This window comes from Ochotona princeps, chromosome 27 (genome assembly GCF_030435755.1).
Source record: "Ochotona princeps isolate mOchPri1 chromosome 27, mOchPri1.hap1, whole genome shotgun sequence".
NCBI classification, from domain to species: Eukaryota; Metazoa; Chordata; class Mammalia; order Lagomorpha; family Ochotonidae; genus Ochotona; species Ochotona princeps.
This window is the reverse complement of record NC_080858.1, coordinates 27,751,374-27,778,614: the sequence shown is the minus strand read 5'-3', so window position 1 is coordinate 27,778,614 and position 27,241 is coordinate 27,751,374. Positions and strand designations below refer to the sequence as shown.

The 27,241-nt window shown below is 58.6% G+C and overlaps 1 protein-coding gene across 1 annotated transcript; it reads left to right on the top strand.

The window, feature by feature from the left end:
* Nucleotides 1–5,139: 5,139 nt before the first annotated feature.
* VDR (vitamin D receptor) lies at nt 5,140–17,157 on the top strand. The gene is made up of 9 exons (XM_058656104.1): nt 5,140–5,347; nt 5,794–5,941; nt 9,902–10,032; nt 12,336–12,520; nt 12,604–12,712; nt 13,046–13,217; nt 15,539–15,690; nt 15,785–15,901; nt 16,526–17,157. The coding sequence occupies exons 2-9, from the start codon at nt 5,796–5,798 to the stop codon at nt 16,783–16,785; spliced, it is 1,272 nt and encodes a 423-aa protein (XP_058512087.1). The 5' UTR covers nt 5,140–5,347; nt 5,794–5,795; the 3' UTR covers nt 16,786–17,157.
* The last annotated feature ends 10,084 nt before the right edge of the window (nt 17,158–27,241 follow it).

Genomic DNA, 27,241 nt, shown 5'->3' with positions numbered 1-27,241 from the left:
TCTGTCTCACACAAGGACAGGCTTGGTTTTTCACACAGAGGGACAGAAGGAACGCTTCCATGTGCCTGGACTGTGTCCTCGTGTCCTCGGTGGTGGTGGTCATGGCGGTGCGTCTTTAGACACCAGTTGTGTCAAGGGGCAGGGGCTGGCTAGAGACATAGCAGGGCGTGTACAGCCACTTGCACACCACCTCCTCCTTTCATGCCTGCCTTGCCAGTCGGGTGCTGCCTCGTGGGTGTCAGGGGAGAAGCAAGCGTGAGAAACCAGAAGGAGGGGACAGATGATGGGACTTGCGCACAAAAGAGAACACCACAGAAAGTTCTGGAGCAGGCTGGGTGCTCCTTGAGCCCCTGAAGTGTGTGGCTCTTGGGTTGTGAACACCTCGTGCTGGCCAAACGAGGGCTGCTGCCGACCCTCATGCTCTCAAGGGTGCAAGGCAGCTGTCAGACCCCAGCCCCTGTTTATGGTTGTTGCAGTCTTTCTAACATGTTTTAGGAGTTTTATCTCAGTGGGCAGAGAGCTGTGGCCCTAGCACCCATGTGCCTCCCCACCTCACCTGGGGCCAACGTGGTGGGGGCCGTGTAAGTGGATATGGGAACTTGCCAGGTGGTAGGGGGTGGGGGGTCAGCCCCTTGTCCTGCCCCACCTGTCATCCTGAGCTGCTCGGCAGAGTGCAAGCTGTTCCCTCCAGTTAAACTTCAATCCAGCTCCTGACAAGTCCAGCTGTGGGTGTTTTCAGGTCAGGGGGTATCCTGGAGAAGTAAGGAACAGCAAGGGGAGGAGCCTCTGTCTGCTCACAGGAGCTCAGCCCCTCCCTTGGACCTAGCACTGACCTGGTGCAACCCAGCCCTGCCCAGTTAGGCCCCTCCACAGAACTGGACTCCAAGCTACTCTCCTAAGGGCTACCTGTGGAGGGGCCCAGCAGGTGTATGCAGACACCGCAGCGGGAGGGGGGCGCGCCCACTGAGACCCTACCTCTACCTGCCGAGCCACCCCAGGCTGAGGGCCAGCCTGGCTTCAACCCCGGTCAACAGAAAGAGGCCACCCGAGGCAAGGTTCTCCACACTTCCTACACTTCCTGGCCCCAGGAAAATCCTCCAGACATATGGTGACATTTGGCCTGAGACACTGAGATGTGAGCATTGACCCTGGACATGGTCTGGGCATAGTTAGGCTATGCTGTGTGGCTGGACATCCAGGGTGCTGCCTGCCATGGCTTCAGACATCCTGGACTTTCCAGAGCCCCTTCCCCAGCTCGCCCCTTCCCAACACTCTCGCCCCATGGAGGCCTCCTTCCTCTTTTCCTCACAGTCAGGGCGGGGGCTGCCCAGTGTCTGGCCAGGATCTATGAGTGTTTCATGAGTCCTGTGGGTTTACTGGAGAAGTGCTTGAGGAGAGGAGAACCCCTCCCATGGCTGTGGCCTGAGGGCTTCTGGCTCCCAGCACACCACAGCCAGGGCCTCCCCCAAGACCCCTGAGCCCCCAACGTGCCACCCCTAATGCCCACAGTCACCACAAAATGGAGGTCCAGACAGTGGGATCAGCTTGTGCGAGCCATCATGTGTGCTCTGGGCCTGGCCTTGTATTGGGGTCCAAACCTGGGCAGGGGTCACTCTCTCAGCAAAGGCATCAGGGCCAGAGCCAGAGCCCACCACCAGTTGAGGCCAGAGGTAGCACAGCAGCCAGGGACGCTGTGTCACCCCAGTTCTACCCCTGCTTCTCGGAGTAGAATGGCAGGGGACTTACATCCTCCAAGGTAAGCAAGGACCTCAAGAAGTTCTGTAGATCCAGGGCAGATCTAGGACAAGTGTCTACCCCTTACCACGCACCTGGGTTCTCCCTGCCAGGGCCCCGTGGGCTGATGGGGGATCTGGGAGTAGCTTGTGTCTGAACTGTGGCTCAGCAACTATAAGTTGGAGCATGTGAAAACCATCCACTTCCGTCCACCACAGGAAGCTTGTGCCTTGACAACCATGGTAGGTGAGGTCAGTGAAGGTGTGACTTTCTGGGCAGTTGGTGTGGAGACTTCGAGACTGAGATGGGCGTTCTGTTCTTCCCAGGGCTTCCCTGGTGGTGCCACTGCCAACCACTATGGTTCCAGCAAGGATAGGCTCATCCAGGAACTTGCAGCGGCCCCTGGGACCACGACCCTGAGGAAGCAGGAGTGGCTGGAGGGAAGCTGGAAAATGTATGGGGAGCTGGGGGCACTTGCTGCACAGTTACCTGTGGCTGGGGTAGCCACCTTTCGTAAGGCACAGTACCACTGGCAGAGTATATGGCCCATGACAAGGAAGAACAAGCAGTCTGCTGGGGCCGCCACAGTGGGCAGTTGGCCAGGTCTGCTAAGTGGGAGCCCACCCGGGGCCAGAATGGTGTCAGACCAAAGCACTTGGGACATCTTCCAATGTTCTTCCAGGCCATTAACAGGGAGCTGGATTGGAAGAGAAGCAGTCAGGGCTTGAACCAATGCCCACATAAGATGCTGGTATTGCAGGTGGTGGCTTTACCCACTGTACCATGACATTCAGCCGTCAGGTGCACCAGCAGTTGCAGAGGCTGGGCCCCCCAGAGGGGCAGGGCCTGCCCTTCCCACTCTTGAACTGCCCCAGTAACTAACCACTGAACCGGTAGCCTGTTTGTTCCAGCTTTCACCTGGAGCAGGTACCTGCAGACAGCATCCCCCACCTAGTCTTCCAAGAAAGCCCAAATGGAGTGGGAAGACCGGGTCAGCCATGTGCCCCTCCCCTCTACAATATCCTCTGCCTGTACCATGTCCTCTTTTTTTTTTTTTTTTTTTTAAAGATTTATTCATTTTATTACAGCCAGATATACACAGAGGAGGAGAGACAGAGAGGAAGATCTTCCGTCCGATGATTCACTCCCCAAGTGAGCCGCAACGGGCCGATGCACGCCGATCCGATGCCGGGAACCTGGAACCTCTTCCGGGTCTCCCACGCGGGTGCAGTGTCCCAAAGCCTTGGGCCGTCCTCAACTGCTTTCCCAGGCCACAAGCAGGGAGCTGGATGGGAAGTGGAGCTGCCGGGACCAGAACCGGCGCCCATATGGGATCCCGGGGCTTTCAAGGCGAGGACTTTAGCCGCTAGACCACGCCGCCGGGCCCTACCATGTCCTCTTGTGAGTCCTTGACCGTGGGGTTGGAGCCAGGGCTTCAGCTGGTCAGTGAGGAGCCAGACCTGTGTCTTTTTGCTGGCTTTGCCCCTTGAAACTGCCTCAGGGCCCTGGCCCCTCTCCCAGGCATAACACGCTCACTGGAGGCTGCAGGTGCAAGTGAGAGATGGGGAGCACTTTCCCTTGCATGTGGCCCTGGATGAATCCCTTCCCCAGGGGCATTGGTTTCTCGAGCTAAGGAGCCAGGGCTGCAGCTAAGGATGGGGGCAGCTCCTGGGCTCCGGCCAGTCCAGCAGGGATGGGCAGGACCCATTTACTACCTAGGAACGCTAATCAGCTCCAGGATCTTGTTGACAAAGCTGGGGGCAGAGTTTCCACTGGAAAAAGCAGCTTGCAGGAATCATTGTTGCTGATAAGGAGTGGAAATTGATCTAAGCAAGCCATGTGCCTACTGCCCGGACCCTGGACGCCACCCCTTCCCCTGAGATCCCAGAGCATGGGAGTCAGCCAGGAGGGAGGTCCGGTGAACAGGAACACACAGCCTGGGCCCCTGGCAGGACCTCCAGCTCCTACGCTTGGACACATTTAGGGGTCATCAGCTCTTCCCTATACTATTGCAGGTGGTGGGTTGTGGACCACACTGTGGGCATGGCCATCCAGGTAAGCGTGGAGACACCGTGTTCCACACCTGCCTGGAAGCAGCCCTCCCCAGGACATGTCCCCAGGCTAGACATGGCTCTCACAGGAAGGTGACTGTGGCTGGCTGCCTCTGCCGCCAGGGAAGGACAGGTGCAACTAGTGAGCGATGGTTTCATGAATCCATCCCTTGTGCTGCCTGGGTTCTACTGGGGTGTGTGTGTGTGTGTTCTAACAATGGGGCCATGTGTTGGCCCCTGGAACCCCAGTGAGAGAGTGAGTGACCTTGCCCAGCCAGCCCAGGTAGGCAGAGCTGGCCTGGGGCTATGGGAGCTGCAGGCAGTTCAGCCTGTGCCCAACACAGGCTCTACCCAGGGCGGGTGGGATGGAGGTGGATCTCTGTGGGAGGGCTGCAGAACTGCCTGAAACCCCCGCCAGGGCATGGGGTGCTTAAGGTGTCTGTTGCATCCCGGGTGTGGCTGGGCACATTTGCAGCACACTCATCGGCATTCAGTGCACCTGATGAGGGTTGGGAGGTGGTGAGGGTGAGGGAGGTCTGGGTGAGCATGGTCCCTGCCCACATCCCGAAGCCACTCCAAGCAGAGGAAGGCAGAACAAGCACAGGCTGTGACAGATTCAGCAGGGGGAAAGTGGGGGGCAGGATCCTGGTCCTACTGGTTCGCACCCATGATGCCCAGCCCATCATGGACTGCTCTGGGCTCTGGAGGAGGCTCAAAGTGGACCCTCCTCCCTCCTGGGCTCATGACTGTGTCTCTGCAGAGCCAGGGAGGCTTCCTTGGTCCTTCTGCGTCCCAGCTGGGCCTGCCTGGGGCTCCGACGAGGGTCTAGCCCAAGGTGCAGTGAGCCTGAACCCGGGGCCCTGCACATCACATGCTGGGAGCCCTGATCAAGGACGCAGGTGGCTGGCTTGTCCTAGTGGGCACACACCCTGCCTGCCTTGAACCTATCCGGGCCATCCCTCTGGGTACACCATACCCTCTTCCTCACATGTTCCCTGGGGGCTGCTGTTGAGGGACCTGACAAGCCACACCTGGGGTTTCAGCCTGGACCAAAGTGGCTGCGTATCCCCAGCATCAGGGAAGGGAGGACATAGGTGTCCACCTGTCGGAAGGCCAACCCCACATTGGTCAGCAAGATTCCGTCAACAGGATCAGCCTTTCCAGAGCCCATGTTGGGTAGGTCTGGGAGGGGCCTGCTTGGGAGCAGGACCCACCCCTGCAGACCTCCCCAAGGGTCAGCTGGCCGGGCCCTGGCCCTGTCCCAGGCATGTCTCGCTCCCACAGGTGTTCTTGAGGTCCAGGCCTGCATCTTCTTCCCATATTCCCCATCTCTGGAACCAGGGGTAGGGGCAGTGTGAGCAGTGGGGCACCTGTAGTGAGAGTCCCCTCCCTGCTGGCACCAGGACCTCAGGTGTTAGTGGGTAGAGGAGACCCCACCCTGGGCCTGTCCCTCTACCAGGCTCTGACCCCTGCTGAGAGGGGCTGGGCCCGCTTTAACACAACTTCTCCTTCCTCACATAGGCTCCCAGAGGTCCGCAGACTGCTCACCACTGCTCCTTCAGGTATGTGCTCCCTCAGCAGTCACCACCACCACCCTGGCTTTACTTCTGAGGAGTGGGGTGGGGTGGGGTAAAAGTGGCCTTGCAAAATAGAAGTGACACCCACACCCCAACCAGACCTGCGAAGCAGTGCAGGGGCTGGGACCCCAGGGAATCTGCTAATGTCACATACGGGGGTGCAGCTTGGAGGATAGGGAGCACTGGGGGGCCCTGGTGGTGGAGGGGCTGGCTGCTTCCCAAGGATCCTGGGCCCTGTGTGAGATGGGAGAGATCCACCCTGCTGCCAGGAGCTGAGGCTCCTGGGGGCGGGGACACCAGCTGGCTTAGGACTTTCCCAAAGGGCCAGCAGCACCACCATGTACAGGCGCTCATACCACCACGCACGACTCCCACGGGAGCCCAGGGGCCTGCTCCATGGCCTACCTGATGCCAGCCCGTGGCTCCCACAGGGATGGAGGCCATGGCAGCCAGCACTTCCCTGCCTGACCCTGGCGACTTGGACCGCAATGCGCCGCGGATCTGCGGGGTGTGCGGTGACCGGGCTACCGGCTTCCACTTCAATGCCATGACCTGCGAGGGCTGCAAGGGCTTCTTCAGGTAAGGCCATGTCCAGGGGGTTAGGGGTGGCCAGGTGCTCCCTGAGTGGAGCCCAGGACTGACCTTAGCTGGTTAGGTTCCCACACACATGCCCTCAGCCATGACTCACCTCACCAGGACCCCACACGCATGTCCCCAGTCATGGCTCACCTTGCTGTGTTCCCACACACATGTACTCAGTCATGGCTCACCTCGCTGTGTTCCCACACACAGTCAGTGTGAAGGTTAAGGAGGTGACGCAGATGAGCACAAAGGTGTTTGGAAACCATTCAGGGCAACAAGTGCCTCTCAGAGCCTGATGGGCCAGTGCAGAGGCTGGGCGGGGCCTGTTGGGGAAGTCCCAGCTGCCCTCACTTGCTGCCTCCCAGGCCTGAGTGTGCCTGACATCTAGGCACTGGGCCAAGCAGGGGTCACTGCACACCCTTCTGTCCCTGGGCCTCCCACCCATGGCCCTCAGGGGACTACTTGCTGACTCCGCAACACTGGAGCCACGCTCCATCTAGTACCACAGTTGCAGCTCTCCTCACACAACAGGGTGGTGGGAGGGCCTTACAAGAGGGCAGGCCCTGTCATGTCCAAGGCCAGCAGGGGAGGCAGGAGTGTTCCCATCCACATGCCAGCACCATTAGGTGCAGCTGAGTGTCCTCCCTGGGAACCTCATAGCCATGGTCAGCAAGGCCCGGGCCTGCAGGCCAGAGCTGCCTTTGTCACCCTTCTCAGCCTACCAAGTGTTCTCACTGCTCCTAGCCTGGGGACGGAGGCAGCTGCACCCTTTCAGGAACCAACACGTCTGTGGTTTGGCTCAGGCTTCATTTGATCCAAAAAATAAACAAGTAATCACACATGGGCAGACACACAAGCACAGACACATACAGAGATAAACATGTGTTTCCTTATGAGCGGACATATGCGAGGGGAGGAGGGGCATGACTCCTGAGAAAGGGACACGCATGAGAAACACAGGCACGACTCCTGATAAGGGACACATGTGAAATAAGTTGGATGTGACTTCTAACAAGGGGACAAGTGTGAGGAATGCCAGATGTGACTCCTGACGGGACGCCTGTGAAGAACACCAGGCATGACTCCTGACAGTAGGACACGTGTGAGGAACACCAGATGTGACTCCTGATGGGGACCACTTCTGAGGAACACCAGGCGTGACTCCTGACAGTAGGACACGTGTGAGGAACACCGGATGTGACTCCTGATGGGGGCCACTTCTGAGGAACACCAGGCGTGACTCCTGACAGTAGGACACGTGTGAGGAACACCGGATGTGACTCCTGATGGGGGCCACTTCTGAGGAACACCAGGCGTGACTCCTGACAGTAGGACACGTGTGAGGAACACCGGATGTGACTCCTGATGGGGGCCACTTCTGAGGAACACCGGATGTGACTCCTGATGGGGGCCACTTGTGAGGAACGCCAGGCATGACTCCTAACAGGACACTAGTGAGGAACACTGGGTGTGACTCCTGACAGGGCACATGTGTGAAGGAGGCTGGACACAACTCCTGACAGGGGAACATGTGTGAAGAACGCCAGGTGTGCAGGTGTGACTTCTGATAGGTGGACACTTGTGAGTAACGTTGGGTGTGACTCCTGATGAAGAGGCCACCTGCCCACTGATAGAGCTCACAGTGAGTTTACACTCACATGACCCTGAGTCCTGGGACCCCTGCATCCTGCCTGCCACTGTCATCATTGGAATTCTGTCCTTTTGTTGTCCACTCCATGTGGCTTGGTGATCCTGCTGTCACTTCCGTCTGTGAAATTTGGTTGTGGCAGGAGGTGCAAGGCTGCTGTGTTGTGTGCTGTGGCCTTGGTGTACAGGGATGGGTGAGGGTCACAAGCCCTCACTGTCCCTGGACCCAGTTTCCAACAGGGCTGCTTCCTGTTAAGCCCTGGGTTCTAGTCACCATGCTTGCCTTATAGTGAGCAGCTGGCCATCAGGGATCAGTCGATCCATAGAGGCTGATAGGGGCCCAGGACCTCTGTTCTGTTGCTCCGTGACCAGCCATGCAGGCCATTGCTGGTCACTTGCTCCCACGGACCCTTGCATGATCTGCTTCTTCCTGCTCTTCTGGATTCAGGCACCTTGAGAGAATATGTGTACAGTGTGAGCAGGAGGCTGGCCCAGCCAATGTGTGAATACTGGGCCTTGTGACACAGTACCATGTACACACTGGTCTTCTGGGGAGCCCCTCCTGTCCCTGCCTGATCCTGACCCCATGCTGGTCTTCTGGGGAGTCCCCCTCCTGTCCCTGCCCATTCCCTGGCCCTGGCCCAGTACACCAACTTCTGTGGTTTCCTGTATCCCCATGTTTTGATGAGTTGGTCTCTGGCCTGAGTGGTGATCCGTGTCCTCTCTGACCTGGCTTTCTAGAAACTGTGTCTATGTTTAGCTGGCAACCCCCCCCTTCCGCCCACCCCGCTGGATGTGATGGTGTTTTCTCCAGGACCACAGGGCTCAGGCCCAGCCACAGGACCCACCCAGATCAGGGGTGATGAGAGCAGGGGAGGGTCAGAGCCTCTGGGCCCAAAGGGATATGCCCACTGAGTGCCAGCTCGGCCCAGAGCTGGGTTCCAGGAATGGTTCAGGCTGGCTGTCACAGCTGGCGACAGCTTCTATCCCTGGCGTTGGCCATGCTATCCCCCCAGTCCACTGCCCTCTGATGTGCAGCCTCCACCTGGCCTCTACCCTGTACCTCTCTCTGGCTGTGTCCAGAGGGACCTAGGGACACACAGGTGGCTTATCTGTTGATGCCAATGTGGTATCAGAGCTGGCTGAGTGGCAGCTCAGGTGATGAGCAACCTGGGACAGGAGAGCACCGAGGGCACTCATCCTGGCCTGGCCAGCATCTCAGGGGGTCAGTGGAGGCCCTACCTCCACTGTGTGCTCCTTCTGGTATCCGTATTCCCGTGGACTGAGCAGGCTGAGCCCTGAGCCAGACCAGGCCCAGCAGCGAGGGTTTGCTCTGAGTTCCACACTGTGGTCTCGGGTATTGGTGCCGCCTGAGAGCCTCAGGCCCCTGGGGAGTGGCCTGCAGACACTGTGCCGTGCCAGATCAAGACTCATTTCCAGCACAGCCTGTGGTCTCTGCTGCCCCTCAGGAAATCAGCAGCAGCGTGGCAGTGAAGGGTAAGCAGGCTCCTGTTAGCTCCAGTTCCACGAGGCCTGCGCTGAGTGTCCGAGCAGCTACTGTCACCCAGGCCTGCTCCAAGCCAACTGCCCATGGTGCTGAGATGCCAATGGCCACTGTGGCAACTCTCCTAGAACTCTATCTCCTATGTCCAGGACTAGGGTGGCACAGGAGGTCTGTGAGACAACATGGGCCAGCCCAGCCGTGGCTTCTCCAGGCCAGCGCCTAGGCCCTTCACCTGGGGCCAGGCACAGAGAACTGAGTCTCCCATATGTCCCAGCAGGAGCCCTGCCTGACCACCTCTCGGGTCAGTACCCTCACCCAGCCAGATCTGCTGACATCTGTCACCTGCCCTGGGGCACGAAAGCGGGTCTTCTTTGTGGGGCTGGGGGGAATCAGGGACTGCCTGACAGGGAATCCCCAGGTGGATTTGCTGGAGAGGGAGACCCGGAGTGGGCTCAGAGCCCAGCACATGTGCTACTTTCTGTTCCTGGGAGGCCAGGTATGTCTAGAGCTGTGGCCTGGGCCTCTCTCTGGGCCCCAAACCACTGTGTGCCAGTGCAGTACCACCAGTGTGCCCAGAGCCAGGCGGCTCCTCACTCCCCTGGGGCCACTTGGCCTTGAGGCAGGAATCAACTGGAGAGTGTGCTCCTGCTGGTTGTGTGGGACAGACCAGCAAGCCAAGTAGAGGCTGCTTCGGAGGCCATGGGAAAGTAAAGGCCTGATGGCCTCGTGGTCGGGGGGGCCCCCAATCTGCAGGGAGCCCTGCCCAGGCCGGGAGCCCTGACCCAGATCTGCCTGCCACCTTGCAGGCGCAGCATGAAGCGGAAGGCCTTGTTCACCTGTCCCTTCAATGGGGACTGCCGCATCACCAAGGACAACCGGCGTCACTGCCAAGCCTGCCGGCTCAAGCGCTGCATAGACATCGGCATGATGAAGGAATGTGAGTGCTGGGTTGGCAGACAGGTGGGCAGAAGGGTTAGCAGGCCTGGACTCCTAGTATTCTGTTACTCAGGTTTAGGGTGGGGGCAGAGGGTGCCCTGGACCTTGTCCTGCAGCCTTCCAACAACTCGGCCCTTGCGCAGGTCTGAGGGATGACCTCTGACCTTGAGGGTGTGGATAGGAGAGATGACTCCCGAAGGATTTCCTGTGTGGTTCTGGGGCAGGCTATGTTGGCTGCTGCTTCTAGCAACACTTGGACTTAGCCTGGGCCCTGGGCCATCACCAGGGACTCAGCATGGCCAACAGGCCTCAGTGGACACCAGAGTCATCAGCCTGGCCATTTCCGCCCTGTTGCCTGATTCAAAACTGGGTACTCTGGACCTAGTCAGGGCCCAGCCTGCTGAGCTTGGCCTGAGGGCCTCCTGTGAGGAGGAGACAAAGAGGGTGAGAGTGTGGAGGAGGTACAGCATGGGACTTGGGGTAGAGAGGAGCTCATCCTTTGTGGGAGAAGCTGTGAGTTTCCAAAGCAGAGGGAATGGAGACTTGCCAGCCAGTCCCCATGGAACTAGCTGCCAGCAGCAGCATGGCTGCCCCAGGGGAGGAGCCAGTCTGCGTCTTGCCTCACCCCACGGGCCTCGCAGGCCTGGACAGGCCCATGCTCTGCTGCCCCTGCCTGCCCACTCCCGCATGGACACAGTGGGAACACGGCCTCCTTGGCTGGGCTGCAGAACTCTGCTCCACGTGAGGCTCTGGGCTCTGTTCACACTCTGCAGGGCTGGGTCAGGAGAGAGCTGACGAGGTCCTACCAAGGGACTAGCTCATGGGATCCAGAGTTCAAAGATTCCTTGACTCTGAATGCTAGCAGCACTGGAAGGCCCTCCACCAGTGGTGAAAATGAGCAGAAATGGGTCAGAGGTGGACTGTTGGCCAAGTGAGGACCTGAGTCCAGGTCTGGGACCTCTCTGAACTCGTCCCAGGGCACCAGGTCCATGTGACCGCCACCAGGGACTCAGGCACAAAGGGGCAGCCATCCAGCAGAAGGTGTCCACACGGCCATGTTGGTGTGCCTGCACCCTGGACAGCCTTTGCTGGCTCATCTCGCTGCCCAGAGAGAGTTGTGCAGGCATACACTGGCCTCTGGTCAGTCCAGGGTGGGAAAGCGGCCATGTGACCAGGCCTGAGTTCCCTGGCTCCAAACCCTGGGGGTAAGCTGTTGGTCATCTGGGCTCCCAGCGACGGTCTAGTCCCTGCATTGGTAAAAGCTGCAGGTGGACACTTTACCTTGTGCTACAATGCCAGCCCTGGTTGACCTTCATGGGTGTGAGTCTCTGGGAAGTGCAGAGACTGGCATCTGGCAGGTGCTTCATGTGTGTTCCTGTCTCAGGACCAGGGTGACCATCATGTCAGTGTGTGTCCTGGTGACTGATGTCCATACCACGGCCCCGTGCATGGTGGGAAGGTGGCCGTTAGCCTGCAATGTGAGAGGGACCTAAGGGAGCCCAGCACCCATCTGTAGTCATGAGCAAGTCTCAATTTCTCAGCTTGACTTGAGACTCTGTGAAGCAGGGCCATGTTTTGCTGGGGTCTGGTGCCCACAACCATCTCACACCTGTGTGTTGTCACGCGGTCTTAGTGTCTATCCCCTGGGAGAAGGGCACAGCTGCTTCTCAAGGGACCTCAATGTTCCCTGAACAGAATGGACTCTGAGTACCCAGTGCCAGAGCCGTGCAGGGTGTTCTGGAGTGAGTGGGCACATCTCAGCTCTCCTCCTGTGGCCCTGTGAGAGTGCTGGGTCTGAAGCCAGCAATGTGAGGCATGAGGCCCCCAGATGACCAGGGATCATTGGCAGACTCACAATGGCATACTGGAGCATCTATCAGGACTTGAAGGCCAAGGCTAAGCCCTGGGTGGGCAGTACACACCATGGCTGAGCCCAGTGGCTCAGAACCAGGTTGTGACCAGGTGAGGTATGGGAGGGCCAGTGGTTCCTGCCCTACAGGGTGGAAAGTGTGGCAAGTGACCAGTGTCACCCCTCATGCCCATCACTGTGGAGATCTCACAGGGCCTTCAACGTGGGGGAGGAGGCCCACATGCATGACAGGGCCATAGAGGCACACACGCCTTGTCCTGCAGCTCCGAGAGCTGCCAGGAAGGGGTCCAGATCACAGATACTCCATTACTGGACCATCTGTCATGGAAACATCTTTTCATTGCAATAGAATCAGCTAGGTATGTAGGCACTGTGTGCTGGGTGCCTCTCTTCCTCCTGCCAACTACTTCCCCCACCCCCCGTGCTCCCCACAGTCATCCTGACGGACGAGGAGGTGCAGCGGAAGCGGGAGATGATCCTGAAGCGGAAGGAGGAGGAGGCCCTCAGGGACAGTCTGAGGCCCCGGCTGTCTGAAGAGCAGCAGCACATCATCGCTGTCCTGCTGGATGCCCATCACAAGACCTATGACCCTACCTATGCTGACTTCAGCCACTTCCGGGTGTGTGCTGCTGGCCAGCTGGGAGTGAGGCGGGTAGGCCTCCCTGGGGGATGGGAGCCTCAAGATGCGTTCTTCTCCTGCAGCCTCCGGTCCGCGAGGCTGCGTGTGTAAACAGCCACCTGTGGAGGCCAGCACCCAGCTGCTCTGGGGATGCCAGCTGCTTGGGCTCAGACCACCTCAGCACCTTCTCAGGTATGCAGGCACATGGTGCCCTCAGCTCTGCCCCTCAGGACATGCCCCTGTCCAGCACTGTGCCCTCAGCTCTGCCCCTCAGGACATGTCCCTGTCCAGCACTGTGCCCTCAGCTCTCCCCTTCTGTGCAAGCTTGAGCCCTCAGCTTGGTTGCAAGCACAGAGTCTACATGCCTGCTCGGCTCCCTCACCATGAGCAGGGTGCTCCATGGAAGATGCTCTGACACTCTCAGAATGCTGCCCTGAACGTCTAGTTCCTGACCCTGCACACAGACCCTAGGGCATCCCTGAGAGAATGTGGGACCAGCTCCTCCTCTTCCCTCCTCTTCCCCAGACCTGATAGAGCCATCCGGCTTCTCCAGCCTGGACCTGGGCCAGGAGGACTCAGATGACCCCTCAATGACGCTGGACCTATCCCATCTCTCCATGCTACCCCACCTGGCAGACCTGGTCAGCTACAGCATCCAGAAGGTCATTGGCTTTGCCAAGATGATCCCGGGGTTCAGGTAAGATGTCCTCCCACTGCCTTAGACACTGCTCTCCATTGAGGCACAGGGACAGGACTTCTGGAAGTGCAGGCCTTCCTGTGTCCCCACGCTTGCGTGACTGAGTTAGAGCCCAGAGCAGTTTGGCACCCTGGGGTCCTTCCAGGCACCCATGCTGATTCCCACTCTCACCTTGTGTGTTGTGAATGCCACATTATTCCTCCATGCCCAGTTGTAAGGCCAAGACCAAGTAAAGAGAGTAAAAAGTCAGGCATAGAAGGGTAGAACCACTCAGGAATCCAGAAGAAGTCCTGGAAGGTGTGACAGGGCTGTCTTCCAACCGCGCTGACAGTGTGAGGCTGTTACCAAGCCAGGTGGACCAGCATGTGAGGGCACCAGAAGTGCTCTCTCCATTTCAACGCCTTCTTTTTTTTGCATTAATGCGTTGAACAAAAACAGGAAATCACTGCATTACATCTGTGCACACTGTGTCTACCCCTCATGTGGACACGTGTACATCTGTGTGTCTTTACAGTCATGTAGCCTTTGGAAGGGAGCAGTGGGAGATTGCTGGTGTGGCCACTCCCTGCTCTACTTAGCCAGCTTCATGGGACTGACTGAAATACCTGCTGTTGGTTTGAGGCTCTCAGCTCTTGTGCATGTGCCCCCCCCACCCGCCAGCCAGCAGGAGAATGGTTGTGAGCAGGAACTGGCCTGGCTCTGCCTCCCCAGCTTTGACCTCATGACTAGAGGTGGGCACCTGTGTGGGCATAGCTCTGCCTGCTGCTGCCCATCCCCAGCCTTGGGCTCCCATAGTCTTCCTCTGCAGCTGGCACCAGGCCCAGGGCCGCCGAAGGCGGTGGTCATAGGCCCTGCACCAGTCTCCCTAGGGGCTGCTCCACACTGAGGCCAGTACTCCCCTGCCCTCAGGCCTCTGGCTGTCCTGACTGCACAGGTGGTGGGCGGGGCCATGCCTGCTGGAGGAGGTACCAGCTTAGGCAGCGGTCGGGCAGGCGCCAGGCCTGGCAGAAGGAGCTGTCCTACTGGTTTCCCTGGAACTCCACCTCCCACTCACAATGGCCATGCTCCATCCCTGTGCATGCAGGCTGTGGGTGGTAGTACCGGCCCACGTGACTGTGATTCCGTGGCACTGGCTTGTCTGGGTCATGGGAAGCATATGCCACCACATGTCACACTCACCATCACACCTATACATGCTACCATGCACACATACCACCACAACCACAACTACCACATGTCACACCACCACACCTGCATATGCTGCCATGCACACATACCACTACAACAACTACCACATGTCACACCACCACACGTCACACTCACCATCCCTTTACATACCACCATGTGTCACAATCACCACACGGCACACATCCCACATGTTACGCTCATCACCATTACCATGCACATCATACTACCATGCTTGAACATGCCCCACACAGCACATACACCACATGTGTACATACTGCCACAGGTCATGCCACTACATATCCCATGACATCTGCATATTCTGCCTTGTGTCATACTCACCATTTACATGTATCATGCCTGCACACCACCATGTATCAGTCACCACCCTCTACGAGCCACATCTAGACACGCTACAGTCATAGGCCCCACACAGCACGCATGTCTGCGATCTGTTGCAGGTGGGCAGTGTACAGAGGCCTCCCTCGCTTTGGGCCTGTGACACCAGGAACTGCAGGGGGCCATGTGTCCACAGACAAATGTCCAGTGCTAGACTTGCCCAGGCCTGGCTGGTGCAGGAAGTGGCTGCAGAGTCGTAAACATGCATGTGCTCGTTCACTCACTCACAGAACGGCAAAAGGGAGCCCACCCAGCACTGAGTGAAGTCTGCTTTTGTGTTTGTTTGTTTTCTGAATTTTCTGAAGATCTCTGGAAGGCTGTCTTGCTGGCCTGAGGGGCACAGTCAGCTCTCATCATAGAACATAGGGTTGAGCCTGGGGCGAGCACTGGGGGGCTCACAGAGGATGCGAGGCTCACTGGGGCTTCTCGCCGAGACACCAAGAACTCGGGTCCTGGCACCCAGTGGTGCTCCGAGAGGGGAGGCGGAGAAGCTGGCCCTGGCTCCTGGGCCAGCTCCTTCTGGCCATGCTCTGGAACCATCCCCGCACCTCTGCCCAGTGACTCAGCACTGAGGGACCCAGCTCTGGATGCCACAAGCAGGACCCCGCAGACAGCCAGACAGGAAGTTCTCCTCCTCCGTGCCCAGTGGCCCGGCCCGGGTTCCTCATGGCCCATGGGTTCCCGGCTGCTGGCAGATGCACTCAGCAGCCTGTGCTAGCCCTCCCCACGCCCCACAGGGACCTGACCTCCGATGACCAGATAGTGCTGCTCAAGTCCAGCGCCATCGAGGTCATCATGCTACGCTCCAACCAGTCCTTCACCATGGATGACATGTCCTGGGACTGTGGCAGTCAGGACTACAAGTACAACATCAACGATGTCACCAAAGGTGCGTGCGAGCACGGAAGGCGGGGCTGAGCGGCTTAGGAGGGGACTTGGGCATCCGCAGCCTTGCCCATGGCACCCACCCCTGTCTCTTGCAGCTGGACACAGCCTGGAGCTCATTGAGCCCCTTGTCAAGTTTCAAGTGGGGCTGAAGAAGCTGAACCTGCATGAGGAGGAGCACGTTCTGCTCATGGCCATCTGTATTGTGTCACCGGGTGAGGGAAGCGGGCATGGGCAGGGGCTGCTGGCTGAGCCTGCTGGAGGAGGCTGGAGCAGGCTTTGAGGGCAGGACAGGGAACAGCTGAGGAAGACATTTCTGAGCCCTGGGCTCAGATGCGCTCCAGGTCTGTGTGACCAAATGCTGTAGCACCCTCGGCAGTGAGGGTTCAGTCCGGACGATATGCCAGGCATAGGGGACAGCACCAGGCAGCACCCAGAAGGGTGGCCCAGAAGTCTGGGAGGAGGCCTTCCCCAGATGCTGCCAGGGGTGTGATAAAGGGAGGAAGGCTGATGGGCCCTGGGCAAGCAGAGGGCACCTCTGAGTGAGCGTCTCTGTGAGGCAGGGCCCAGCTGGGGAACCAGGCAGAGGAGACCCAGAGGGGAAGGTGCAGCCCAGGAGTAGGACAGACAAATGGGGTGTGAACACCTAGTACCAGGACAGGTGGACAGATGGACAGCAGCAGCAGGAAAGGACATGGCAGGGCCCCTGGATGACCTGAGCCTCAACTGAGGGCAGTGGGGTGGCTTTGGCAGTCCGGAGGCGAGGGACAAACCAAGCGAGTTGTCAAGTGGGCGAGCTTCAGCTTGAGCCTCTGTGTGTTCACCTTTCTTGTGGCCAGATCGTCCTGGAGTGCAGGACACCCAGTTGGTGGAGGCCATCCAGGACCGCCTGTCCACCACCCTGCAGACCTATATCCGCTGCCACCACCCACCGCCCGGCAGCCACTTGCTCTATGCCAAGATGATCCAGAAGCTAGCTGACCTGCGCAGCCTCAACGAGGAGCACTCCAAGCAGTACCGCTGTCTGTCTTTTCAGCCAGGCAGCAGCATCAAGCTCACACCCCTGGTGCTCGAGGTCTTCGGCAATGAGCTCTCCTGACCTCGCCCACCCTCCCCTGCACCCCACTGGCCCCTTACCCCAAATGGCCAGCCAGAGTGTCCAGTACCACCTCTTGTATCTCTGACTGCTCACCTGTCCAGGTGCAGGGCCTGGATGCGCGCCCTCTGTCACCTGGTCTAAGGAAGGGGTTGGGGGCCCAGGCGGGCTGGAGGCCAGTCTGAAGAGGTGGCAGGGGAGACTCTGACTCATGTACCCAACACAGGGGGTTTCTGCTTTGGAGAAAGGTAAAGGACACTACCACTCCTGCCTGGAGGCCTGGCCCTGCAGTTCCCCTCCTGTGGGAGACATCCCAGCACCCTGCCACGAGCCGGTGTCCCTGTCCCTTGGACAACATCCAGCGTGGAGGGCGGCAGGCCCAGCATCGCTGTCCTCAGGCTATGTCCAGTGTGGAGAGCGGCAGGCCTGGCCATACTGTTGGGAACAGCCCTATGTTGGTTCCCACTGCCCCAGAGAGATCCCTGCTAGGCTTCGGCTGCAGGAACCCAGGAAGAACATGCAGATGTCTGGACAGGTCACCCCTGCAATTCAGCCATCTTCTCTGCTCCACATTTGCCCAGAGCCCTCTTCCTGAAGGCTGACCCAGTTCCTGGTGGAACCCTCCACCCTCCTGGGGCTGTTGCGCCCTGCCCCCATCTCTGTCTCAATGTGAATCAGCCCTGCTCCACCTGTTCAAAGTTTTCACCTCATCAATAAACATGTTTCCTCAGCCCTCTCCAAGCCCTCGCTTCCTCCAGGGACTTGGGGCGTTGGGGAAAGGGACAGCATGGTGGGTATGAGGGACCCTGATTGGGCCTACATTCTCACCTGGCCCCTTTCTCACCTGGCCCTTCGTCCTGGTTTTCGCTGTCTTGATTCCCTGTGGGTGCCAGCCCTGAGCTTCATAACGAGGACGCAGGAGGCCAAGCTGCTGCTGCCAGGGCTGTCTTGCAAGGTGTTATAAAGCATCTGAGAAGCACGGAGGTCAAGGGTGTGCTGGGAAATGTTGGTTCCCTCAGTGTTAGGGACAGCAGACGGGGTCTGCTCAGAGTGGCCACGTCACCTGTTGGTTCCTGTGCCTACCAGAAGGGCTCTGCCAGCCCTCTCCCCATGGTGTAGTCATAAACACACCCAGCACCAACACAATGCAGGAGCCAGGGTTGGCAGAGGCAGACAGAAGTTAGATTCAGGTGCGCACAGGGTGCTGCAAAGGCTCCAGGGCATGCTGAGCTGATAGGGATGTAAATCCTTGGTGTCCTGCTGGTATCCCCCACACAACAGAGGGTGGCCTGCATAGGACCCTGATCAGATACCTTCTTCCAGGGCTAGGGAGCCCAGTTCCAGCTGTCGCCACCAGGTGGTGCTGTCACCCTGCAAAGGGACTTAGCGCAAGGCCATGTCCACAGGTCCCCTGGGGTGCTGAGCTCCCTCAGCCCCTGCCACCTGGTTTCCCAGCAATAGGCATGTCTGCCCCATGCCTACTACGAGGTGCCCAGGCCAGGGTTTTTCCAAAGCAAAGCTGCTTTAGTAATATGAGAGTCTCACTCTACTTTGCACATTTCTTCACTGTGTGACAGTCAAATCAGATTGACAGATACACAAGCACTTGACCCGTGCAGCATCTCTGTCCCAGGCTTACAGTCTGCGCAGCGTCTCCACCCCAGGTACATGGGGCATCCTACAAAGTGTGAGAGAACAAAAGTTGAGAAATTAATAACATCCTCATAATTGCCTCTCCTGCCCTGACTGGAAACTTAAGGGCTTGGTTCCTGTGTCCTCACCACCTGACAGGTCCTGTCTTGGAAGTGTTAGCTGCATTTTGCGATTCAGTTCGAGTTCCAAGTTGGCCATTTTCCTTATTCCCATTGCTCTGATTTGCTGCGTCCTCTACCATCGTTCCTGGCTTTTGGATTTCCTTGCTGTCTTAGGCCCATCTCAGCCTGTGGCCCACACTCAGCATTCACTGAGCTGACAGATATGCCTCTTGCCAGTGGGCCAAGCGCAGTAGCTGGGATCTCCAGAGTAAGAAAGGGAAGGGAGCCTGAGGGCCTGGGTGCTGGCAGGAGGGAGTTGGGGCCACAGGGCACGTGCTCACCCAGCTCTAAACCAGCTCTGGTGGAGCTGGACCAGCCCACAGCCCGGTCATTTCACAACATGGGAGGCCTGGCCCTGGCTCAGAGCTACTGTAGCACTGCAGGCCCAGCCCTGCCCACCTGGCTCGCCCTCAGAGCCCTGCTGACCTCCTTGCACCGTACACCTGGAACCCAGGTAACCGAGACCCCTGGAGCACTTGCAAGCTCGCGGAGCAAGGAGGCAGTTGTGGGCAGACAGCTGCACCAGCTCCCCCTTCCCCACTGCCCACCAGGACAGCCTGACAGCAGAGCCCACGCTGGGGCCTGGAGATCCCAAGTGACCCTGGCACAGAGGACCCGGCCTGTCCTGGGAAGCAGCCCTGGGAGATAAAGAGAGGATGGAGGAGGAGAGATAAAGAGCGTGGGCCAGGCCAGCAGCACTTCCTCGCTGATAGGGACCCACCCCTGTCACAGGAGGGAACGGCAGGGCTGTGCCCCACTCGCCCTCAGAATGACCGTTGAGTCCTCAGTCCCCTGGGCCAACACCGGCTTCATTTCCTCCAGCAATCATCCCTGAGGGACTGGGGGGGGGGTTGTCTTTAGGCACACACAAGCAGCAGGGGGCCATAGCAGAACTAGAGGCATGCCACCTCCCGCCTCCACAGGCACGTAGAGCAGGTACCACGCAGCTGGGGTGGACTCTTCTGCCCACCCTGAGGCGTCTGGGCCAGCCAGGCACTGTGCTACCTGCTTATCTGTTCCTGGGAGCCCTCTGCACCCGGCAACCCCACCGAGATTACAGACCCACAACTGTCTCCAACCACTGGGATTCAGGGAGTAGGCCAAGCCCCCCACGGCATCCGGGGACCAGGCAGGCTCCAGGCCTGCCTTGTATTCCCAGGGCCTAAAGCAGCACCCCTAGTCCCTCACCTCAGCTCACCTGACCCTGACAGCCCTGCTCCCCATTCACATCCAGCTCCCAGAGTCTGGGGAGCCAGCCCAGAGGGTGACTGGACAGGGAGGGGACAGGCAACACCTCAACCCCAGCACAGATACAGGCATTCACTCTCACATGCACATATACCCACACTAACATGCACTCTCAGCTTCACATGCTTAACATGCATCCACACACATGCCCACACCCACACACTCTCATATGTAAATATGTACTTACACACACATGCCCACAGCCCACACACTCTCATATGTAAATATGTACTTACACACACATGCCCACAGCCCACACACTCTCATATGTAAACGTGTACTTACACACATGCCCACAGCCCACACACTCTCATATGTAAACGTGTACTTACACACATGCCCACAGCCCACACACTCTCATATGTAAACGTGTACTTACACACACATGCCCACACCCACACACTCTCATATGTAAATATGTACTTACACACACATGCCCACAGCCCACACACTCTCATATGTAAAACATGTACTTACACACATGCCCACAGCCCACACACTCTCATATGTAAACGTGTACTTACACACACATGCCCACACCCACACACTCTCATATGTAAATATGTACTTACACACACATGCCCACAGCCCACACACTCTCATATGTAAACGTGTACTTACACACATGCCCACAGCCCACACACTCTCATATGTAAACGTGTACTTACACACACATGCCCACAGCCCACACACTCTCATATGTAAAACATGTACTTACACACATGCCCACAGCCCACACACTCTCATATGTAAACGTGTACTTACACACATGCCCACAGCCCACACACTCTCATATGTAAACGTGTACTTACACACACATGCCCACAGCCCACACACTCTCATATGTAAAACATGTACTTACACACATGCCCACAGCCCACACACTCTCATATGTAAAACATGTACTTACACACACATGCCCACAGCCCACACACTCTCATATGTAAAACATGTACTTACACACACATGCCCACAGCCCACACACTCTCATATGTAAACGTGTACTTACACACATGCCCACAGCCCACACACTCTCATATGTAAACGTGTACTTACACACACATGCCCACAGCCCACACACTCTCATATGTAAACGTGTACTTACACACACATGCCCACAGCCCACACACTCTCATATGTAAAACATGTACTTACACACATGCCCACAGCCCATACACTCTCATATGTAAACGTGTACTTACACACATGCCCACAGCCCACACACTCTCATATGTAAACGTGTACTTACACACATGCCCACAGCCCACACACTCTCATATGTAAACGTGTACTTACACACACATGCCCACAGCCCACACACTCTCATATGTAAACATGTACTTACACATACATGCCCACAGCCCACACACTCTCATATGTAAAACATGTACTTACACACATGCCCACAGCCCACACACTCTCATATGTAAACGTGTACTTACACACATGCCCACAGCCCACATACTCTCATATGTAAAACATGTACTTACACACACGCCCACACTCACACACTCTCTCATATGTAATACATGTACTTATACAACATGCATGCCCCAGCTCATACACTCTCATATGTAGCATGTGTACTATACACACATGTGTGCCCACAGCTTACACACACAATATACATGAGACACCTGCCATCACACATGAACATGCACAGTCCCTCCACAGTGCTCTCTTACACACACGCGCGCCAGGAAGAAGAGGGGTTAGGAGCTCCCTGCTCCTTCAGGACCTTGAAGTCCCCTAGCTGGAGACTCGGAGGGAGAGGAGGAGGCAGGCATTGCAAGGCCCTGTAGCCTCCTGCAGCCACTGAGTTGCAGGCCAGGGATCTGCAAACCCTGAACTCTGGCAGCAAGGAGCATGACAAGACAAACCTGCCTGGTGCTGCCTGGCCGGGGCCCAGGTGGAGCCAGGTGCCTATGGAATGAGCTCCGTGGGCATGTACCCCAACACCCCGTGTGGTGTGTCCCAGCCAGCGCTGGATTCTGCTGCAGGCACAGGAAAGGGGACCAGGGCAAGCCCCTCCCACCTGCAGCCCCATGCTATCTACACCTTGCCCCTGAGGCCTCACACTGGGGAGCCCCCAATCTGAGTATCCCAGACGGCACCTGTCCTGTGTGCTCTAGGCTCTGCTCTCTGAATGCTCTGGGCTGGGAGAGGCAGAGAGCACAGAAAGCTAGGAATGGGGTGAGGGGGGAAAGGTGGGGGTGCAGGGAGCCCCATAACTTGGTTTCCTGACTGGCCTGGGCTGCAGGACTCATCAGGTCAAGGGCCATTGACCTTCACAGTGACCCCATGGAACCTCTCCACGTGCTTGGCCTTGGGAACATCAAGGGGAGGGGAGGGGAGGGGAGGAAGGGGTTCATCTGAGCCCTGTGTGGCCTGACCCAGGCTGACCAGTCCAAGCATGCCCTCAGTGGACCTCACAGACAGTGCAGAAGGAGCAGTGAAAGCTTTTTCATTCTGATGATGAGCCGAGGTCACAGGTTGAGTTTCCCCTGCATTGCCTATTGTAGGTGCAGCTACCAGAGAACGTAACTGGGTGTGGACGGTGCAGGCGCACACCACCCAGTACAGGAGCAAAGCCATCTCAGCTACCGCGGGGCTGGGCCTGCCCAGCCCAGCCCAGCCCAGTCCAGCCAGCCGCCTGCTGGCTCCCTGGCCATTGCACCATTCCTGCAGCCCTAGTCACTGGCTGCTGAACTGCTGTTACTCTGTCCACCTGGTCCTGGGAGCAGTGCAGGGCTCCCATATCTGCTCTGGTGGGCAAACTGACCCCTCCTTCCTCCACCAGCTGGGTGTGGCTTGTGCACCTGCAGCCTGGGGGCGGGGATTTGGCCAGGGTCTGGACACAGTCTATACTCCTTCCTACTTGCTGCCTAGTAAGGGAACATGGGAAGCCTGGGGTTTCAGGGGTGGTTAGGGTTGGCTGTGGGCTGCTGTCTCCTGCCAGAGCCCTGGCCGGCCTGGCTGCCCCTCCCAGTCCTAGCCTGGCAAACTCCGCCTCTCAGGTCTTGGCTGGGATCTTGAAGGCCCCAGGCGAGGGGCGGGGCCTCTCCTACTTTCCCAGCCACTGCCGCTGGCTGCCTCTTCCTGTTTTGCTGAATCTCTGGCTAGGGGAGGGGACATTGCTGGTGGCCCTCACCCAGCAGCACGCAGAGGATGGCCAGGGGTCACTTATGGCCCAGCCGTCTCCTCCCTCACTTGTCTCAGCTGTGGAGTGTGTGGCTCAGGCAGATGTCAGCCCAGGAGCCCAGTCCAGGCCACCCTAGGCAGCAACAGGACACTTTTGAGGGCTCCAGAGGGTAGCAAGGTGGGCCCTCTGCACACTGCACTGGGTGGGGGACCCAGCTGGATGTGTGGGCAGGAATTAGGTCAGGGCCCAGGTAGAGGCGTAGTGTGCAGAGCCAGAGGGGTGAGTACACTCCTTCCAGGCTGTGTGCCAGGCCCCCTCAGGAACCAGGGCAGCCATAAGCCCCTGCCCAAACAGCTGACCCGAGGGCTGGGGCTCACTCTCCTCCATTCTGAACAGCCCCTTACAAAGAGTGCCCAGCCTCCTCCCTGGACACACAGACCAGACAAGTGCCAGGAACGGGTACTAGAATTGCTGCTGCAGGTGTCCTCAGGAGCCAGCATTGTCCAGGTCAGAGCAGAGCAGCGGCCGTGCCAATGGCAGCACCATGATATGCCATTGTACAGTGTGGAGGGGCAGGCCCCTGCCAGCTGGCACCCAGTAGCTCTCGGTGCTCAGAGATTGGGTGTGCAAAGGTTCTTGTCTTGGTGCAAGAAAGTTCAGGCACGAGACAGAGCAATGGTAACTAAAGTACCAAGTCCAATGAAGACGGGACACCTCTAGGTCAGGAGGTAACCAGGTGTGTGAGGAGGGGACACCTCTAGGCCAGAGGGTGACCAGGTTATAAGGAAGGGGGTGACTTCTTTCTCAGGAAGGAACCAAGGGCCCATCCTGCATTCAGACTAGATGTGAATGTGGGTCTCCTGTCTCCCCTGCCCTCTCCCTCTTTGGGAAATTGTGGGGAGTCAGGTGTCTGGATGTAGTTTCTGCAAATGCTCATGGGACCATCTCAGCCTAGAGCCATCAAGCTGCAGGCCTCCTCCATGCTGGGCCAGGGATTCCCTGGGCAACCCACAGCAGGTTGCCCAGTGAGACTGAGCTGATGGAGTGGTGTCCTCAGCTGGGACCCAATCAGCTCAGCCCCTGCATGCCTCCTGGGAGAGTCCAAGAGCAGCAGTGTCTGTGCTGGTGGCCCGTCCAGGCCTCAGGCCAGCAGTGGACACAATGTCCCTACAGGGACCACCGAAATAAGACAGCACGAACCATGCAGCAAGGCCACCTGACAAAGGTCCTCTCATTCAGGGTTCATGCGTGGCCCATGGATGCCTCCTGCTGCTACTAGACTGCTGGCCCTGGGGTCCGGCCCTTAGCTGCCATGGGCTTGAATCTGCCTGCCCCATCACAGGACTGCAGCTGCTCTGGCAAGTCTTGAATGGGTGTCTGCTGCCATGGGGCAGTCCTGGAGCTCGCTACCCTCTGGGGAGGCTCTGGGGCCTGCCTACTGGTATGGTATGGGATCCTGTCTGGGGTGGCAGCAAGCGGCTGCGGCTGCTAAGGGGGCCAGGTCGGGGGTGGGGCAGGTACAGGAGGCATGGGTGCCCCCAGCCCTGACATGAAGGACTCCAAACTTACCCTGGGCTTGGGACAGGTGCATGTAGCCTGTGTTCTCTCCTCCCCTTGCACTTGACCATCAGCCCTTCTTTCCCAGACTTCTCCTCGCCCCCCACCTGGAATGTCCTCCAATACTGCTGAGTCTCCTCTCCAGGGCTCCTGGGCTGCCTCCCCACTGGCTCTGGGGAGTAGCAGTCCCAATGAACTGCTCAGCCCTGAGTTTATGCCAGACTCTTCAGTCTGTGCTGGCCCTGTAGCTCACATGGGCAGGGGCTGGGACCCTGAGCACATGGGGTGTCCAACCTACTGTGTACACAGCAGCAGTGCTTGCTTCTCCTGCGGTCAGCAGGGTCATTCCAGCCTCAATTTTGTGCCCCACTGTGCTGGTGCCCTGGTCTCAGACCAGCACTGCGATGGAAGGTGCAACATGAGGTGCTATCCCTTTAAGAGCCAGGAACTGACAGTGGTGGGGCTGAGAACCTGAGCCCACCTGCTTCCTCTAGCTCCTCCCTCAGCTCTTGTGGACTGCTGCCCTCTTTGTCCTGGGCCCAGGAGGAGACCCCCATCTTGGGCTTCCTGCCCCCAATCTTGGCACCATATGTACCCCCACCACAGACGTGCTCGGGCTGCAGGTGTGTAGGGCAGCCAACCACAGGGGAAACCACAGCTGCTCTGCTGGGGGGCTGGGGGTGCTTGCTCCCCACCTGCTGCAACCCCACTCAGCACCCCCCTCCCGTCCCACCTGGGCCTGCAGGGTCTGCCACCTCTAGCCGCAGGCTTCTAGGCAGGGATCTGCCTGCCTGCACCCAGAGCCCCGCCCTCCCAGGAGGTGCAGGAGACCTGCACAGGGACTCCCTGTGGGGACAGCAGGGCCCTCCACCATGTGGCTCCCATCTGACACCCAGGCGAAGTCACCTAGAATGATTTTTTTTCTCTGTTCTCTGCAGCAAGCAGGTACAGTGAGACACAGCACGAGGCCCTTGAGGAACACAGGGAAGCCTGGAAAAGGCTGCCTTCGCACCTTCCTCTTAGGCCAGGTTCCATGGGTCCTCAACTGCTTTCCCAGGCCACAAGCAGGGAGCTGGATGGGAAGTGGAGCTTCTGGGATTAGAACCAGCACCCATATGGGATCCCAGAGCATTCAAGGCGAGGACTTTAGCTGCTAGGCCACTGTGCCAGACCTCATTTGGCAATCTTAGTACCCACACATCCCGAGCAGCACAACTGGTGCTTCATTCTCCCATTTGCGCAGTGGCACATGGGGCTGTCCAGAGCTCTCGCCAGGCCCTTGGGCAGCAAACACTTTCTGGCTGACCCTGTGGGGAGCCCCAAGCTGCTGGCTCCTGCCTGGAGCAGGCCTCAGTCATGCCACTTGCCACCAGCCTGGTGCAGCTACAGCCAGCGTCTTCAGTGGCACCAAGCAATGTTGCTATGGGCATGTGGACACACACAGTGGGTGACAGGCAGCCACCTGCTGGGGGAAGAAGCTGAGGAGGCCAGATATCCCTAGAATTCCTGGGAGACAGGAGAGGAAGGAGCCCCCCCAGGGGCCCCTCCTGGCAGGTGTCTTTGCTGGAGCCCCATGCTCCATGTGTAAGTGTTGCTGAAGGCTCCAGAACACTCCCTGGCAGGGAGCTGGTGACTTGCAAATGCGTGAAGACCTGTGGTAGATAACGGCTTTCCAGCTGCAGACTGCCCAAGGACCCTCTCTCTGCCTGGCCTCAGGGCAGCGCACCTTGTGCACCAGACATGCAGGCCCTGGAGGACCTCCCTAGTCAGTCCATTGAGGACTCAGGAAATGCACACAGTGGCCGCCTCAGATTCAGACACAAGATGGTGGATGGAGAGGCCAGAGCTGGGCCTCTGGGCCCTGGGAGGACTGGGCTTGTGCTGACCAATGGGTCGGCCTGTTTCTCCTTCCGGTGAGGCATGCCTGGGGTCCCTGGATTGGGCTCCCTGCCTTCGGGGTCAGGCTGCCTCTGGCCAAGGAAGCCACGAGGAAGCCTCATGCAGCCTACAGCCCTTGACCCCTGGTTCTGACCTTCTCCCTAACTCAGAGGAGGGTGGGGGAGGCGGGAGCGGAGCCCCTGGCCGGGTGTTTCAGCCAGGGAGCGCTGGAGGCGGCTGCATTCCGAGCATCAGACTGGAACGTGGCTGGAATGGCCATCATGCACTGGGGGACACGGGGCGCATTGCTAAAGTTTGACTCACAGGGCCGAGGAGGGAGGAAGGAGGGGGAGGAAAGGAAATCCCTGGAGATGCTGCTTTAAGAAAAGGAAACTACATTCCGCACCACCCTCAGCCCTCCTTCTAACGGGAACTGGAGGGACCCCCTGCTCCCCTGAACGTGCTGGCTGGCCGCGGTGCGGACGGGGGACAAGCCAGCCGTGATTCAAATCAGACCTGGTCACTGGGCCGAGGCTCGGCGCGCCAGGGGAACCCTGTGGACCCCGCGTCGGAGCATGGGCTCGGCGCGCCGCTGGCCCTGCGCGGAGCGACCCGCCGGGCAGCCCACAGGGGGCGCAGGGGGCGCGCGTGACCGGCGCGCGGGCCCGGGGCGCAGGGCGCAGGGCGCGTGGGGCGGCGCCGCGCGGGCGCGGGTTTCCGGGACCGCGCGGGCCGGAGCGTCCCGGGCCGCCCCTCCCCTCGCGCTCGCAGCCGCAGATAAAGCGCTTCCTTCCATTGTCACCGCGCCCGGCCGCCGGCT

Excerpts from the sequence above, each read along its gene's own strand:
- VDR (XM_058656104.1), top strand. The coding sequence starts at position 5,796 with ATGGAGGCCATGGCAGCCAGCACTTCCCTGCCTGACCCTGGCGACTTG. Across the intron at positions 12,521-12,603 it reads CTGACTTCAGCCACTTCCGG|CCTCCGGTCCGCGAGGCTGC; the intron begins GTGTGTGCTGCT and ends CTTCTCCTGCAG. Across the intron at positions 15,902-16,525 it reads CATCTGTATTGTGTCACCGG|ATCGTCCTGGAGTGCAGGAC; the intron begins GTGAGGGAAGCG and ends TCTTGTGGCCAG.